This window comes from Chlamydotis macqueenii, chromosome 25 (genome assembly GCF_036417535.1).
Source record: "Chlamydotis macqueenii isolate bChlMac1 chromosome 25, bChlMac1.mat, whole genome shotgun sequence".
Taxonomy (NCBI): domain Eukaryota; kingdom Metazoa; phylum Chordata; class Aves; order Otidiformes; family Otididae; genus Chlamydotis; species Chlamydotis macqueenii.
Genome location: NC_141580.1, coordinates 4,374,716 through 4,390,867, shown reverse-complemented (window position 1 = coordinate 4,390,867; position 16,152 = coordinate 4,374,716). Strand labels below are relative to the sequence as shown.

The 16,152-nt window shown below is 42.6% G+C and overlaps 1 protein-coding gene across 5 annotated transcripts in view; it reads left to right on the top strand.

Annotated features, from left to right (window-relative positions):
* Positions 1-50: 50 nt before the first annotated feature.
* The window catches only part of ATP6V0A1 (ATPase H+ transporting V0 subunit a1), a 30,311-nt gene continuing 14,209 nt past the window's right edge, over positions 51-16,152 (top strand). For 3 of the 5 annotated variants that reach the window (XM_086766496.1, XM_086766494.1, XM_086766499.1), the window contains exons 1-17: positions 51-146; positions 359-500; positions 690-768; positions 1,107-1,204; positions 1,732-1,860; positions 6,723-6,826; positions 7,658-7,784; positions 9,095-9,177; positions 9,802-9,895; positions 11,221-11,433; positions 12,052-12,202; positions 12,429-12,568; positions 13,051-13,208; positions 13,639-13,729; positions 14,548-14,666; positions 14,997-15,213; positions 15,831-15,938. In XM_086766496.1, coding sequence (XP_086622622.1) covers positions 384-500; positions 690-768; positions 1,107-1,204; positions 1,732-1,860; positions 6,723-6,826; positions 7,658-7,784; positions 9,095-9,177; positions 9,802-9,895; positions 11,221-11,433; positions 12,052-12,202; positions 12,429-12,568; positions 13,051-13,208; positions 13,639-13,729; positions 14,548-14,666; positions 14,997-15,213; positions 15,831-15,938 — 2,028 coding nt within the window. In that variant the 5' untranslated portion in view covers positions 51-146; positions 359-383. The remainder of the gene's footprint in view (positions 147-358; positions 501-689; positions 769-1,106; positions 1,205-1,731; positions 1,861-6,722; positions 6,827-7,657; positions 7,785-9,094; positions 9,178-9,801; positions 9,896-11,220; positions 11,434-12,051; positions 12,203-12,428; positions 12,569-13,050; positions 13,209-13,638; positions 13,730-14,547; positions 14,667-14,996; positions 15,214-15,830; positions 15,939-16,152) is intronic. The other 2 variants (XM_086766498.1, XM_086766497.1) reach the window with 1 other exon arrangement.

The window sequence follows — 16,152 nt, the reverse complement described above, 5'->3', positions numbered from 1 at the left end:
TCACTTCCGGTGCGGGCCCGGCCGTCGCTAGGAGACGTTCCCGCGTGACACCCGCCCCGCTTGCGCGGTGACGTCAGGGACGGGAGCCGCCGCGGATCAGCTGGTGGCGGTCGCTGCGGTTCCGGGCTTCGCGGGGGCTGCGGCAGGTGAGATGGCGGGGCCGGGGCGGCGGCCCTCCGGGGCGGGGATGGGGCCGGGGCCCACTGGGCCTGCCGCCCTCCCTCCCTCCCGCCGGGTAGCTGGAGCCGGGGCCGTGAAGGGGTGGCGGGGAGGGAAGGGGAGGGGAAGGTAAGGCCCGGCCCGGCCCGTGCTCCGTCCTCCGTCCTCCGTCCTCCGTCCTGACCGCCGTTCTCCTCAGAGCCCGCGGCGGGGCCGGCGCCGCCATGGGGGAGCTGTTCCGCAGCGAGGAGATGACCCTGGCCCAGCTTTTCCTCCAGTCCGAGGCCGCCTACTGCTGTGTCAGCGAGCTGGGCGAGCTGGGGAAGGTCCAGTTCCGCGACGTGAGTACCCGCCGCCCCCCGCGGGGAGCTGCCCGCCCGCCCGGAGCGGCGACGGCGGCACCTCCGCGCCTGTGCCCGCCGCCAGCGAAAGGCCAAGAGGGGCCCGGCGACCCCCGCCCCTCGCTGCCGGCGTGGCTGGGGCCCCCTCGGCCGCGGTGTCGCTGAGGGAGCGGGTCTCTCTCTCCGCAGCTGAACCCGGACGTGAACGTGTTCCAGCGGAAATTCGTTAACGAAGTCAGGAGGTGTGAAGAAATGGACCGAAAGCTACGTACGTTTCTCTCTGGGTTTGGAGATGGCTCTAACTCTGTAGCTTTTACAAAAAAAAAACAACAAACAAACCAAAACCAACCCTGGCTAAACCTGCAAGGCCCCAGAAAAGGCAGTGCTGACGGGAGGCACGAGGGCTGCCTTTCTTCTCTGTGTCGGCTGGTCTGGCTGCCCCCAGGGGTTCACTTCCTGCTTGAAAAATATCTTTAACCACAGGAGAGGGTCTTGGGATAGGGGGTGAATGAACTGACGGCTGCTGATGGGACCAGGTGGAGGGTACGGTGACAGTTTGACACTCAAGTATCTTTTCAGTTAACAGTAACAGTGTTGTCTTTCCAGGGTTTGTTGAGAAGGAGATTAAAAAAGCAAATATTGCCATCATGGACACTGGTGAAAACCCGGAGGTGCCTTTTCCACGTGACATGATTGACCTGGAGGTAATGATGTGTGTTAAGACTCAAGTAGTATTTGACTCTAGACAGACTCTGGGGAAATTGGCTCGTTGGATGTAGTGGCAAAAGCGCATTAACCATGGGCCCCAGCTGTCATCTGAAATGCTAGCTCTGCTAGCTCACATCTCTGATTTTGGGTTACAGGCATTGTTTTGCAGATGCATTTATCCAAATACAGTTAGAAGTTAAACTACTTAAAAGGGATTTCACCCATTTAAACAAGTCAAAAACCGTTGGAACTGCATGGTTTATGGTGGCTCTGTCTTAAAGCTGATGAGGGCTTTAGTGATTTGAAGAACACTGTATAAATCCAGTCTATCAAAGTATGAAGCTTCAAGTTGCCTGAAGAGAATGTCACAAATCTAGGTCTGTGTGCTGTAGCAGACTGGAGACACATCTGTAATTGTATGCAATTTCCATGGGAACGTAAAGCATCTTGTCTACTTTCTTAGCAGCATTTATTTATGGAATTACTTTAAGTCCTTTTTCCTTCTTCTTTTCTCCTCTTGCAGGCAAACTTTGAGAAAATTGAAAATGAGCTTAAAGAAATCAACACGAACCAGGAAGCTCTGAAGAGAAACTTCTTGGAGCTGACAGAATTAAAATTTATACTGCGTAAAACTCAGCAATTTTTTGATGAGGTCAGAATACCGGGGGCGGGTTAACACTTGGGGAGCTGATTCTTCTCCCACAAATTACCATTTTTATTCTCAAATATGTTTTTAGTTGCTGTTTTGGACAGCAGGGTCATTTTTATGCTTTGCTTAAGAAAGCTTCTCAAATTATTTTCCATTTTTCATGCAGTACACATAGCTACACATTATTTACCTCTTAAGATGTTGTTTTGAGTTTGTTCTAGTTACACAGTTTTTAGACAAACCATTCCTTAAAATAATTAAGATGCCAGTAGGTTTTAAAGCACATCCACAGACCAAAAATTTGGTGCTACAGTGAGCACTTTCTTCAGTGGGTAGGAGTTTGGTACGTATGCAGATAAACAGTCACGCCTTGCTTGCACAGAGGAATTACAATCAAGCTTAATTTCTCTTCAGCCTTTGAAATGGTAAATGGAGATTACTCATTACGGTCATAATACAAAGTCCGCTCAAGTAATAGATTTATTTATTTATTTGTTTGTTTGACCCTTTGATCAAACCCTGAAGTTTTCAGAGGTAAGTTCTGGAGCAAAGCTGCTGTTTAAAATCTTCAGCGTGCTGTCAAACGCCAGCTACGCCAGAAACTGGCAACTCTTTGACGGGACCTGAGAAGAGCTTCCCTGATGGCGTCCGTGATACAGGCACAAAGCCTGCACGGGAGAAGAGTTAATCCTTTGTTGTAAAGCTTAAGTACCTCAAAGATTAGGGAGTTTTCTCAAAGAGCTCTTTAATGTTTTTTTTTTAGCGCAATAAGGACATGTTTTTATTGAGTACGTGTCCTGTTTCCTCTAATCCAAGGATTTGATCAAAGAGTTCTTAACGGATATGGCTTCTGGTAGTTACAAAGGCTGTGATCAAGTAGTGCTGGGCTCCTGCGGACTTCACGCCGTTTATCTGACGGTTCTGGTTTGGGTTTTTGGCACAGGATGCTGCCTGTTCAGGCATTAAGGTTGTTCCCGTGCCAACGCGAGTCTTAGTCACTGCTGACACGGATAACGCTGGTAGTGTGATCGGTTGGTTGGTCGTGGGGTTGATTTCAGTACAAAAAAAACCCTTGTCTTCGAGTGTTGAACGTTCACTTCCCGGCTCTCCTTGGACGGTGTTAACCTGATGATCTGTTACTTCGCTGCATTAAGGTGCCACTGCCTGCCTCTTCTGAGTACTGAGTAAAGCAAAGCACAGCTATTGCTGTGTGCTTTTGTATTAATTACTGTCCTCTGTGGGGAGAGCTGCCTACTGCTTTTCTTCAAGTACAGTGTGATCATACTTAATTTAAAGATCAAAATACATTTCCTACTGAAACAATCTACGTCATACCACCCACAGAAGGGAACTTGTGTCAGACTTAAATAAACTGGCCGTGGAAAGTTTAGATATGTTCCTGCTCCTGTCTGATAACTGGTTTCTGTTAATAATGAAACAGAATAGAACAAATAAAATGGACTGCTGTGTGTAGAACTGAACTGAGCTCATGTGGAGTTCAGCAAAACATCAGTGTTGAAAATTTAAAATTGTTTCAGTTCACACTGCAAACAGCAAACAGCAGAGATCCTGACTAGCCCGGGACCTCTGAGCTTTGTGCAGTCTGCTTATTATCCCAAAGCAGTGAACACGTCATTTCTTCACGCTGCCATTTGCACAGTACCTTCAACACTTGAAGACTTCAAAGACTCGGAATTAAGGTTGTATTATTCGCAGCAGTAAGTTGCACAAGGAATGGCTTGCTCTCCCAAATCCTTTACACCGGGCGTTTGCTCTGCTCTCCGGAGTTTGTACACTGGGGGAGGGAGGATGGCAAATTTTTTTTCACTTCTTCTTCATATGACCATTCTAGTCAAAGAAGCCATTTCTTGTTTCAACAAACCATTGTTGATGATTATGCTCCTTTTCTCAGTCTTCTTGTCTTTGCTTATGAAGAACGGTATGAGCCGGAGAGATTTCTCTGAGAGTTTTGCCTAGAGCGTGAGCGTAAAAGAAGACTGGAAAAGTAATGGTTAATGGCATGCAGTCCCCTGTCTCTCCTTCCTCTAACTCTTCTCACCATCTGCTTTTTTCTGTTTATTTTGCATCTGTCATTTCTGTCTGCGCTCAGGGTTAATAAGTTAGACGGTGAAATGAATCCTTTTTAGTTCTTGTGAAAGTTGATTTTGGTTTTGTTCGTGAACTGGAAGGGGCTTGAATTGTATGGCGTTGTGTGTGGAGATCCAGAGCCGTTACAGAGCGGAACTATAATCAAGAGTAGGGAAAAGGAAATATTTTTTCAGACCTTGAGATCAAAGGAGCTGATCTGGGTGAACAATAAGTGATTTTAAAATGTTTAATAATGAAAGATGCCCGTTCTAATTACTGACTTGCAAATGCTTGGATTCTTCCAATCCTGAACAATCTGATACAGTTTAAAAAAAAAAAAACCACCTCATAATAACGATGATATTTCACTCGCTGCTGGTGAAAACTTTTGCTCAAAGTAAATTTCCTAGAGTCTTCGGTTTTTTTGCGTTGTAACTGGGTAGCTCTTCCATTTCCACATAATCTCTCAATTTTTTTAATTTCTGTTAAACCATATAACGCTGCTTTAGTTATCCTTCCAGCACCAACCTGATGTTGCTGTGCCGTTTCCTTTCCAGAAAGGATGTGATCAAATCAAAGCAGCTGAGAGACAAAGTTAAATAACATTGGGTTTTATTATGCAAATAATCCTTGTTTAAGAAAGTTCTTGTTTAGTAAAACTGATCTAATCCAAATTTATTCTAAGATGCATGGTATTGTAATTTTAACCCCTCTAAGCAGGGCTTGTCTTTTTTTTATACAGTGTCCTGCCCAAAAGGGTCAGAGGTAATATTAAATATTTATCAGGATTAGTCTCTCAAGCGAGGCGGATCCAAATTTTTCACATGTACTGTCCTTTTTTTTTATATTTAATGTTTTAAAACGTGGTACACCTCACAGAAATTACCACAGAGACTATCTTGATTACCAATAAATACAACACAAGCCTCTGAAAATTTTAACTTGCTGTTTTTCAGCGTCCTGAGATCTAGATAGCAAGTAATCACTGCTGTGTTTGGTCTGTATGTTTTGTTTTGGGGTACCAAAACACGTCTTATTTTGGTTGTGTTCTCTGTGAAGCAAAATTGTCATTCAGTTTTTGATGTTGCAACAAGTTTCCTTCAGAAATTCTACATCTTGGCTTTCCAATCTAAATTAAGGGCTCCCTTACTTTTGTAACATCTGCGAGCGAAAGCAAGTGTGCGTACGAGCAGTTGAGCTGCGTTTGATGTCAGCCTTGCAAAAACTTTTCTTGTATATGGTAAATACTTGTGTTTGACATGAAGTAAAACGTTATAGAGTTTTTCACTAAAATTATGATGCAGCTGTTGCACAAATAAAGAAACTGGCGAGTCATTCAATTTTTGCAAGGCTACATTATATGTGTGCATTGATTTTATGTGTTCTAGGGTCAAACTCTACCTTCAAGAGTATTTTAGCAAGTTCCCTTGATAGCTCTGTGGGGAAGACCTGCTGTATACCACAGAGGGTAGAATTTGGCCCTCTGTTTGTGCTGAAGAACTGTAATTTTCATCATTTCTTTGTATAAGCTGCAGAAGAAGAAATACCTGTGGCGTGGGGTTGAACAAAGTATGAAGATGGCGCACGAGAGGATGTGATTTGAACATCCTTCCTGACTTGAATTGCTGATGCTTACAAGCTGTATTCCCAAGAATTTTAGCCTACAAATTAGTTGCAGTGAAGGACAGCATAAATCTGCGTCCTATTTTAATGCCTGCCTAGTCAAAAACTGATGACTACCCTGACTACCCTGAGCAATGCATCTTATAGGAAGGAAAAAAAAAAATATGATATTGTAGGTTTTTGACAATGCATCTTATGTGTCTGCAATAATACATAGAGTGAATAAGGATAAATATCTTGAAGAAGTAAGAGATGTAATCAGTAAGCGTGTTTTTAAGCTGGAAGTGTTGTGTGTGGAGGGATAACTTTGTAAAGCAAGTAAGGAAAATTACCATCCAGTACTTCCAGGTGTTGTTACGGATTCTGACCCTGTATCGGTGCCGATGTGGCAAGTAGCGTGGAATCAATCCAACTATCGTCACGTAATTCCCAAATAAGTGAGGGATTGCCTTTGCTTTGCAGTGGCAGAAGGCTGACACGCAGAGGACACGCAGGGCTTGCACAGCTGGTTGTAGGGTTACAGCCCTGTGATGCTGCAAGCTCCCTGAGCTCAGTTAAACTGTCAGGAAGACTTACCTGAGCTTTGTTCTTCCTGTTTGTGTAGAACAAGACTCCCAGGCTACTTATGTGCGAGTATAATTTCCCAGGCACCTCTTAGAAATGCCTTTTGCATCTTTAATGGGCAGAAAATGCACAGAGAGCGCAAGAGGGAATCAGCGTCTGCCTTCACTTTTTCTCCGTTTAAGATCTAGGGAAAGTTGAGAGTAAAGAGTGTCACTCTGGTTTGTGCCGTTAAAAAATGGTTCTTGGGAACATCACTTGTATTTAAAATGTGATAAATTTTTTTGAATTCTGCCTTTCTTCAGACTTTTATATCCAACAGCCCCTTTGTTCTGTTGCAGCAATCTCCAGACCTTTCTTGTATGGAAGCTTTGCTGAGCCATTCCACTTTCCTCTTGTTTTTCTCCTTTGTGTGATTCTTGCTGTCCTCTCTATCATCTAGTTCCTCTTTCTGCTGTCTTATGTTCATTCTTTCTTTTTCCTTTTTTTTTTTTTTTTGTTTCTTTTTTGTCTCCCCAAACTGTCTCCTGGTTCCTCATTCCCTGCATGCCACTAACTAGTTTCATTAGATATTAATTGATTTGTGAATTCAGGCTGAATTGCATCATCAGCAGATGGCGGATCCAGACCTGTTGGAGGAATCCTCTTCGCTCCTGGAACCAAGCGAGATGGGAAGAGGTGCCCCACTACGACTTGGGTAATGGCAATTTGTGCTTCTTTTACCTGCCTTTAGGACTGGTGGTTTATGTTCAGCCTGTGGAATCGGCAACAATTTGAGCGCAGTTGTGGAACTTTCCAGGCTGGCACATCAAGCAGATGAAGGCTGATCTAAAACTAGCCGTTGGCCTCTCCTCTTGTCCTGCGTACATTAGCTTCCCAGTTTATGTTTGTGCTTCACACGTTTCTCTCTGCACAAAAAAAATATACTAGCTTGTTCCTTGTAAATCTGTTCTGGTTGCTTTTTCAGACTTTCTGAGCTCTCTCAGCTTTGTTGAAACTAGTGACTACTGTGGGCACGTAACTCTGAAAAAAACTGTGTAGTTCTATATCCTCTTTATGAGCTGCTTCCAGGCTGTCTTTGTGCGCGTGTAATTCTTTTATCTGAACGTAGGGGTTTGACCCAGTGAGGTCTTGTGAAGCACATGTCCAGAATGTAGTCAGTGGTAGCCATGACTGCTATAATCCTTGCCATTTAATGTACCAGGAACCTACTGAAATGAAGACTAGCAGGCATAGAAACTGTATGTTTAAGTGCATTTGTTTCTCCTTTAACTACTGATTTTAATTTTTTTTAATAGACTTATTTCATTCTGTTACAAGACAGCTCGTGCTGTAGCGCAGTTGGTTTTGTTGTGTTTTTACCTCTCTGTATTTAGAGGACCTTCCATTTTGCTTAAAGGACTATTTCAAAATAAGATTTTTGTAGCTTTCAATCTGATACTAAACTCCAGTTGCCATCAGTGTTTTGGGCGTTAGGCTGTGTATTCTTTTGGGTGCCAAACGTACGCTTATGCTGTCCCCTTTACAGGTTTGTGGCTGGTGTGATCAACCGAGAGCGAATCCCCATGTTTGAGCGTATGCTGTGGCGAGTGTGCCGAGGGAACGTATTCCTGCGTCAAGCAGAAATTGAAAACCCCCTGGAGGATCCTGTCACGGTAAAGGGAACTATTGTTTACAGCAGCAAAAGTGGCAGATGAGTAAAAGGGTTTGCTTACGGGTCTAAGCCTCTGTCTTTCAATGAGCTCTATGCAGGCGAACATTTGTGTTGTGTTCCTTCACAGTACACAGCCTCTGAGGCTTTAGCGACAAAAATTTTCCTGTTTTATTAAAACAAAAATAGCAGAATGGATGGTGAATGCTGTTGAAAGGGGAAAACAGCTCAACATTTGGACTGCAGCAGGGCGTAGTTGCTTCTCTGGCACAAACTACAAGAGCAACTCCTGTGTGCAGCTCTGAATGAGCAGTGATCCTCCTTGAAATAAGCTCTTCTGGACAGTAGCGGTGTGTAACATCTGTAGCTCATTTACTCTGAACTTGAACCTTTCATTTTTTTCTTAATTTCCTAACAAATAAAGCCAACAATTCCCAGGTGGATGTCTATGACAAATATAAAAGGTAGATGTTGTGACTGGGCCATTTTTACATTGTGTCCTCTTTGCTCAAACCAAGGAACAGCGCCCAAACTTCACGAACTCTTAACCAGTAAAAGGAAAGGCTGTATGTAGGCTGTACTGGAACAGAGACAGAAGAGTTGAAACCCAGTAACTGCCTCTTTGTTTCTCGTGTAAGGCTGACTTGTTCTCTTGTCCCACCAGCCACTGGTATTTGACCTGTTGAATTATCAATCTGCTGGGACGGCGTTTGTTCTTATTGTGTAAAACTTCCTTAAATTGAGGTTACACCTAAAGTAATTACTCTTGAAACATTACGTTAAAATTTCCTAAGTAAGGTAGAACAATAACGTGTCAACAAATGCAGGAAAGGGGACCTGGCTCCCAACATGAAAACAGCTGTACAAGGAATGTGTGGTTGGCCTCCCTGGAGAATCAAGGTTGTTCAACTTTGCTTTGTATTATTTTCATTCACTCTTTAGCATTTTGCTTGTCTGTAGGTGAGCTGACTGCATTAAGTGCTGATAAATATTTCACTGCATCTCTGTTCTTCTGGAGATCTTCCCAGGTTTTCCTGTTTATTCTATTACATAGAATACACAATACATATCTAGAACAGTTTGCTTCAATAAACACAACTACAGTAGGGGTTTTCTATACTGAGGCTAAGAAAATTGCTTTCCTTGTGACCGTTGCAGTGTTGTCAAGGTGTGTACTTGACTCACTGTGCAGATATGAGCTCTATATGTTCAGATTTAGAGGAAGGAAAAGTAGAACTTTGTCGTAATTTGCTATAACGCTAAAATTTCTGTAAGTAGCTGAGCTATTACAGTGCACCCTTTCTTCTCTTCTAGGGGGATTATGTGCACAAGTCTGTGTTTATCATCTTTTTCCAAGGTGACCAGCTGAAGAACAGAGTCAAGAAGATATGTGAAGGGTATGAAAGTCTTACAGCTAGGCAGTTCTTGCAAATATTTGAAACACTTTGACATGACTTAATATTTTTCAACTCCTTATTTCACAGTGACTGTAGGAGTGCATATTTTAACAGGGGTGGTAGCTGGAACGTACTTGACAGTCAAACTAACCACTCCCCAAGCCTGTAATGCTCAAAAGTGGATGACTGCTTTGCTAAAGAATGCCTGAAAACAAGGGAGTTCAAGTGTTAAACCCTGGGACAGACCTAGCGGGATGTCAGTGGGTGATATTCTCACAGAGGAGACCAGCTTCTAGCAGCAGCTGCGTTGGCGTGATAGCAGCACCCTGAACTGGGACACCTAATCAACCTCATGACAGTGCCTTTGAGACGCTGTCAGTACAGGGAATAGAGGATTTTCTCCCACTTCCATTTTCTTAAGCATTCAGCTTCTGTTTTGGCCTAAAGCAAACTTCTGTACCCACTTGATTTAAAGACTGAAACTCTGCTTGGCAGTGTGCTGCTCAGAAACTTCTCTTAAGGTGCTTCTTGCTTTATTTCTGCGTTCAAACTCAGCCATCTGTTTCCCTGACTGATTTATCTTCTTTCCATCTGTGTTACTAAGGTGGCTTGCATGTCTTTCAGATTCCGTGCCTCCCTCTACCCATGCCCAGAAACACCACAGGAGAGGAAGGAAATGGCTTCTGGTGTCAATACCAGAATTGATGATCTTCAGATGGTAAAATAACTGGGGTCAATGCCCTTTTTCCTTTTTACTTTATTAATACAGCTGAAAACTTCTTTGGATCCTGTTAAAAAGGGAGAATTTTTGGCCCTATTAGATGACCGTGGTTTTAGCTCCAGGTAGCTTGAGACTAGCAGCTTAGCAGTGCAGGAAAGATGTTGGGAGACTGCTCAGTTGTTTTCTTTGTCAGGGTTTAGGATGGTGGAGTGGTTTGATCTTTCTGGAGGGCTGAGCAGTTAATTATATACATTGTAAGTACAGCATCAACAGAGAGCTGCATACCAGGGAGCAGAGAGGAATATGCATGTGTAAGGAGATACCGTGTTTTCCAACTCTGAAAGCATGCTTGCATAATTGCCTGTTTCATCTGCAAGAACTCTGAAAACATTTAAACTTATTTCCAAGTTGAGATAACATTGCTAACTTTAACTTGGCTGTTCTTTTTTTTTCTGCATGTCTTCATATTTTCAAATTGTGTTCTCCTGAAGAGCTTCTGTTTTACAGCTGATCTCTTGTGCAGCAGCCTGAGTGTTGGTAAAAAGCAATCAGCACAAAATCTACTGGGTGCCAGCTCTGAAATGCTTGATGCTTGCTTCAAGGAAGAAAGGCAGTATGTTATAATGCAGAAGGATTTAAGGAATTTGAGACCAAAAAAAATAGGAAAAGGTTTAGAAACTAAAAGGAAAAATGGTTGAATTTGGACTGCTTATTTGCTACAGAAGCTGTCTCAAGCTGCTTAGCAATTTTAAAGTAGACAAGAACTCAGAAGCAATTTAACTAGCAGGATTCAAAGCTGCATGTGCCCTGTGTCCTCGCTTACCCTTGTGTCACAGACTTTCCAGTCTGGAAATCTGACTTGGCCTGAGTTAGATATGTTCCAGTTGGAAAACACCCTCAGTTGAAAACACTTTCTCCTTTTCTCTTCAGTAAAAAAAGTCTTTCATTGTTATCTTTGTGTGTTTTATTAAGGCAGTGTACACCTCACTTGTAGAACTCAACTCAGCTCTTTTAACCTGGGTGGAGGAAAAAATATTCTCTGTGATCTCTGAGCACTTCATTGTTTGAAATACCTGCTGACCTTGGGGTTGGAGGAGGAAGGCAGTCAAAAGTATCCCTGGAAAGAAGCCTTAAAACCTTTTAGCAGCACTAACTAATGTGGAGACTAAAGGATATATTGCAGGTGTATGGCAGTGTTGTACATGGGATGGGGAGAGGGCTCGTCCTTCCATCCTCTGGTGGGTGAGGCTTGTCTTGTTCTGTACGCTGCGAGTTTTGCCCAGTGATTTTTCCCTCATCTTTATCCTACTTCTCTATGAAAGGTGCTGAACCAAACAGAGGATCATCGCCAAAGGGTTTTGCAGGCAGCCGCTAAAAATATCCGCGTCTGGTTCATCAAAGTACGCAAGATGAAGGCTATCTACCATACCCTGAATCTGTGCAATATCGATGTGACACAGAAGTGCTTGATTGCTGAAGTCTGGTGTCCTGTTGCTGACCTTGATTCCATCCAGTTTGCTCTCAGGAGAGGCACTGTGAGTAACTGCTGCTGTCTGCTGCTATTCAAGCAGGCTATCAACTGTCGGCAAACACGGCATGGATTAATTGATTTTTCCACGTTTTGAATCTCTGAAAACCATCCCTTCGGGCTGTTTGGATCTGTCCTCACAGAGGACAGTTTATTTAACATGCAGGAATCACGGCTTATAGATAAACTTTGTAACAAGCACATTGTGAAAAGCTTTAAGTTCAGGAAAATGCTGTACTGGTAAGGAATTTTCCTGTATTTGAGTCCTTTGGTACATTTAGTTAACCTGGCTGTGTTTTGTAATCCTGCTGTTTGGATATATAGTAGAACTTATTGAAAGGAGCTATCTGGGACAGTAGCAAGCTCACTCTCTGCTCAGATAGACAGATAATAGAGCACTACAAGTGCTTCTCCTCCTGCTGTACAAAGTGGAGAACAGTGGAAATTTGGCAGCCTTCGTCAGCTGCTCACATATATTTCTTATTGTGCAAGCACACTACAAAAATGCAAGCTTGTAGTTTTCCAAATGCTAACGAGAAAGTAGTGTTTGACACTGTCTTCCAGTGTTCTGAGGATGGGTCTTCTAATATTCCCTTTTTTTTTTTTTTTTCTTTTTTTTAAACAGGAGCACAGCGGATCCACTGTCCCATCTATTTTAAACAGGATGCAAACCAGTCAGACCCCACCAACATACAACAAAACTAACAAGTTTACTTGTGGCTTTCAAAACATTGTCGATGCTTATGGCATTGGAACGTATCGGGAAATAAATCCAGGTAAATTCCCACTTAGAAAAGTCCAAGACATCTGTCTCAATTTTTCAGTCATGATATTTCTCTATATTGTCTGTCCTGTGTGAAAATTCCTAATACAGTGCTTAACACCTTTCGGCAACAGAGGGGAAGCTTGGGAATTGCATTGCTAAATTGCATCAGTTCTACTGTGGTAAATCTGGGCTTACTCCAATACTGTGCGCTAGGAGTGCCATCTTTTCTCTTACAGCACCTTACACCATCATTACCTTCCCGTTTCTGTTCGCTGTGATGTTTGGAGATTTTGGCCATGGAATCCTGATGACTCTGATCGCTGTCTGGATGGTCGTTAGGGAAAGTCGTATTCTGTCACAGAAGAGTGACAATGAGGTAAAGTGTGAAATCATGCTGAGCTTTGCATTTCAAACAAAGAATTGCAGCTTGCTTTACTTGAATCCTTCCCACCTTGAGTTGACAATGCCCATTTCTCCTTACCTTTGCAATTTGTGAAGCTCACAGACAGACTGGGAAGCGTGTATACTACAGACTGAACAGCGTAATTTCATAATAGTATTGAGTTCCTTTGATTTTCCTTTGAGATATTTATAGGAAAACATTATTTTCAGTTGTTTGGAGGAAATTGTTTATCAAGGGAAGTAGATAAGCTGTTGTAAACAAATCACCAAAACTTAGTTGGTTCATAAAGGGGTTGAATCACTGCAAAACTCCTAATTTCTCTATGTGTATATCATATCTCTAAGATTCGTCCTATTTGCTGATCTAGGTGGGTTTTGGTTGCTCAGGGCTTTATAAGAGACCTTCCTTGTTCTCATGGACTTTCTTTGTTCCTTTTTGGGTTTTTTTAATACTAGATGTTCAACATGGTTTTCAGTGGTCGATACATCATTCTGCTGATGGGACTGTTCTCCACTTACACAGGCCTCATCTACAACGACTGCTTCTCTAAGTCTCTTAATATGTTTGGTTCGTCGTGGAGCGTCCGGCCGATGTTCTCAAAAGGCAATTGGTCGTGAGTAAATAGTTGGTAACTAGATAAAGAGTGACAGTGATAAGCAAGTGGCTTATCTTTCCCGTTGTCCTCCCAACTCAGGAAAACACCGACTTCTGAACTCGGTCTCAAGTAGAATTGGAAGAGGGATGTAAATGTGATGTCTATCCAAACCAGCTTTTTTTTAAAGATGCATTTTAGCACCTTTCTCCTCATAGACATAACAAGACTCCTGTCCCTTGCCTCGTTCTTCTTGTGTCACTACGGGACAGGTCCAAGAAGCAGGTTTATTATTCATTCAGGAAAATCTCTAGGATGACGCAGGAACTTTAAAGTTCTCTCAATTTGAGACATTCCTTGCTCTCACAAGGGAAGAGTGGTGTTAGTTTTTACAGGAGGAGGACAGTGTTGCTTGTGTTAATGTTTGTATAATCTACTTATCCCCAAACAGAGATGCCTTGCTAGAGAGTACTCCTCTGCTTCAGCTGAACCCTGCTATTCCAGGGGTGTTCGGTGGACCCTACCCCTTTGGCATCGACCCGGTAAGAGCTCTTCCTTCCTTTGCTGTCCTTTAAGAACATCTTTTGTGTCAACAGAAAGGAAAGTGCCTGTCCAGTTCGCTCTGAAAGATTTCCACAGCTCAGCCATTCCCTTAGCAAACTTTTTACCAATGTTGGAAATACTCCTGAATGATAAAATTAATTCAGTTCCCATTGAGACGCTCAATTCAGGATAGAGAGATTTGTTCTCAGGTCCACTAAAGGCTTCTTTCTAACCCTTTCTAACCTGCAGTGTGTTAATAAAATCTAGTTAGACTTGCAAATCACTTATCAAGTTACATTTTTACCTTGGGGAGAGTTATTTATCTTTTTTTTTTTTTTTTTTTTCTCCAGTCAGTCTTGGAAATGTAAGTTTCCAGCTAATCCTGTCATTTTGTGTCAGCCTACATCAATAACACTGCTCCTAACAAGCTTAGAATATTTGATGCGAAACTTGCGTGTGTTCCACTTTAAAGGGGAAGTGCAGGAAATCAGAACTATATGTAATTGTTCATTTAAGTGGATAATCATATTTTTTTTTCTATCAAGGATACAGCCCCCCTTTTCCTGCAATTTTTGCCTACCATAAAAACACGCAGGGTTTGATTCCTGCTCTGATGGTGGGACGGTTTGCTGTAAGACAGAACACTGCTCATTTCCCCAAAAGATATCCGTGTGACAAACACATCTTTAAAAAAATCTGCTCTTACAGCTTGATACTTCCTGGATGTTGAATACTGTTTAGCTTAAAGTGAACATTTCCATTCTCCTCTGTTTTGCTTTTACTCAGTCTTTGGCTGACTTGGTGTTGTTTTTCACAGATCTGGAATATTGCCAGCAATAAGCTGGCCTTCCTTAACTCGTTTAAGATGAAAATGTCTGTGATTCTTGGCATTATCCACATGCTCTTTGGTGTCACGTTGAGTCTTCTCAACCACATGTAAGTGCTTCGCTCTGTTCTTCTCGTGGTGGGGAGGGAACTTCTTTGGATGTAGCGTGTGTATTAGTTTAGGATGCAGGAGCCTATCGAGCTTGAGCCTTCTGATTGCAGGGTGCAATGCAGTTGTTTCTGTCTGCGTGCGTAGAACTGTACACACCAAGTAGTTACTGGGTTTAAGTCCCAGCTGTTGTTGAAATGCTGAGCCCCTGCAGTTTTGTTTCCAAGACACTCCTCACGTTCTCAGTAGAAGTTTTTGCCCTATGTATGCCTAATGCTAACCAAATCTAAATTAAACTCTCCTTTTTTTTTTTTTTTCTTTTTTTCCTGTAGCTATTTTAAGAAGCCACTGAACATATACCTTGGATTTATTCCCGAAATTATTTTCATGTCATCACTGTTTGGATACCTTGTTATTCTCATTTTCTACAAATGGACAGCCTATGATGCTCACACGTCAAAGGATGCACCCAGCCTTTTAATACATTTTATCAACATGTTTCTGTTCTCCTACAGTGATACCAGTAATAAGATGCTTTATAAAGGGCAGGTGCGTGCTCTTGCAAGAATAAGATTAGAGATGCTTCACAATGTTAAGAGTCTTTTATTGACCTTATGATAATTGGGAAATCAAGCATGAAACATTTTTTCTCTCTGATAGAGGAAATGTGGCATCATTTCCAAAGCGGGACACTATGTAATGTTGAAGAAGGAAGGAATAATCCCTATACCAGGAATTTATATCAGTCTGAACATAAGTCAGCTGTGGCTCCAGAACATTTGGATCCAGATTAATAGTGGAAAGTGATTAAGAATATTGTCCTGCATCGGCAATGCAGTGCCTCTGAGCTTAGCTGAGACACTAATGCAGTTTCCTCCCAGCACTATCAGACATCTGCCAAGTTCTCATTCCCTGCAGAATCTTTTTGATTTTTCCCTAATCTAAACCAATATCAGCGTTACGTGCTGCGTACAGTTAGATGGGGCAGCTGCAAGCAGGTGTTAAGTACAGCACATCTTGCTGTTCCCAGAAGGGAGAGGTGGTAAAGCACCCACATACTCGGGGAATTCAGCTGTTCAGTGTTGCAGAAGACCTCTTGGTAGGTTTTGTGTGTTTGTTTGAGCATGGACTGCCACTAAATCATCTGAGACTTGTTTCTTTTACAGCAAGGGCTCCAGTGTTTCCTTGTGGTGGTGGCGTTACTTTGTGTGCCGTGGATGCTGGTAGCTAAACCCCTGGTCCTTCGCCATCAGTATTTAAGGAGAAAGCACTTGGTGGGTGACTGCCTCTTATATTTTTCAATATGAAAGCTAATTAAGGTTGAAAAGCTATGTTCTTCTCCTTGATCTTGGATATGTAGGTTCACACTGCGTTGTGACCTGTAAAACATTTTTGCATATTCCCAGGCATAAAGGCAGGTGGGTTTTACTGGAGACAAAGTATTGCCTGCCTGCTTCTCAGATCTGGATCCAGCATCAAACCTGCTTT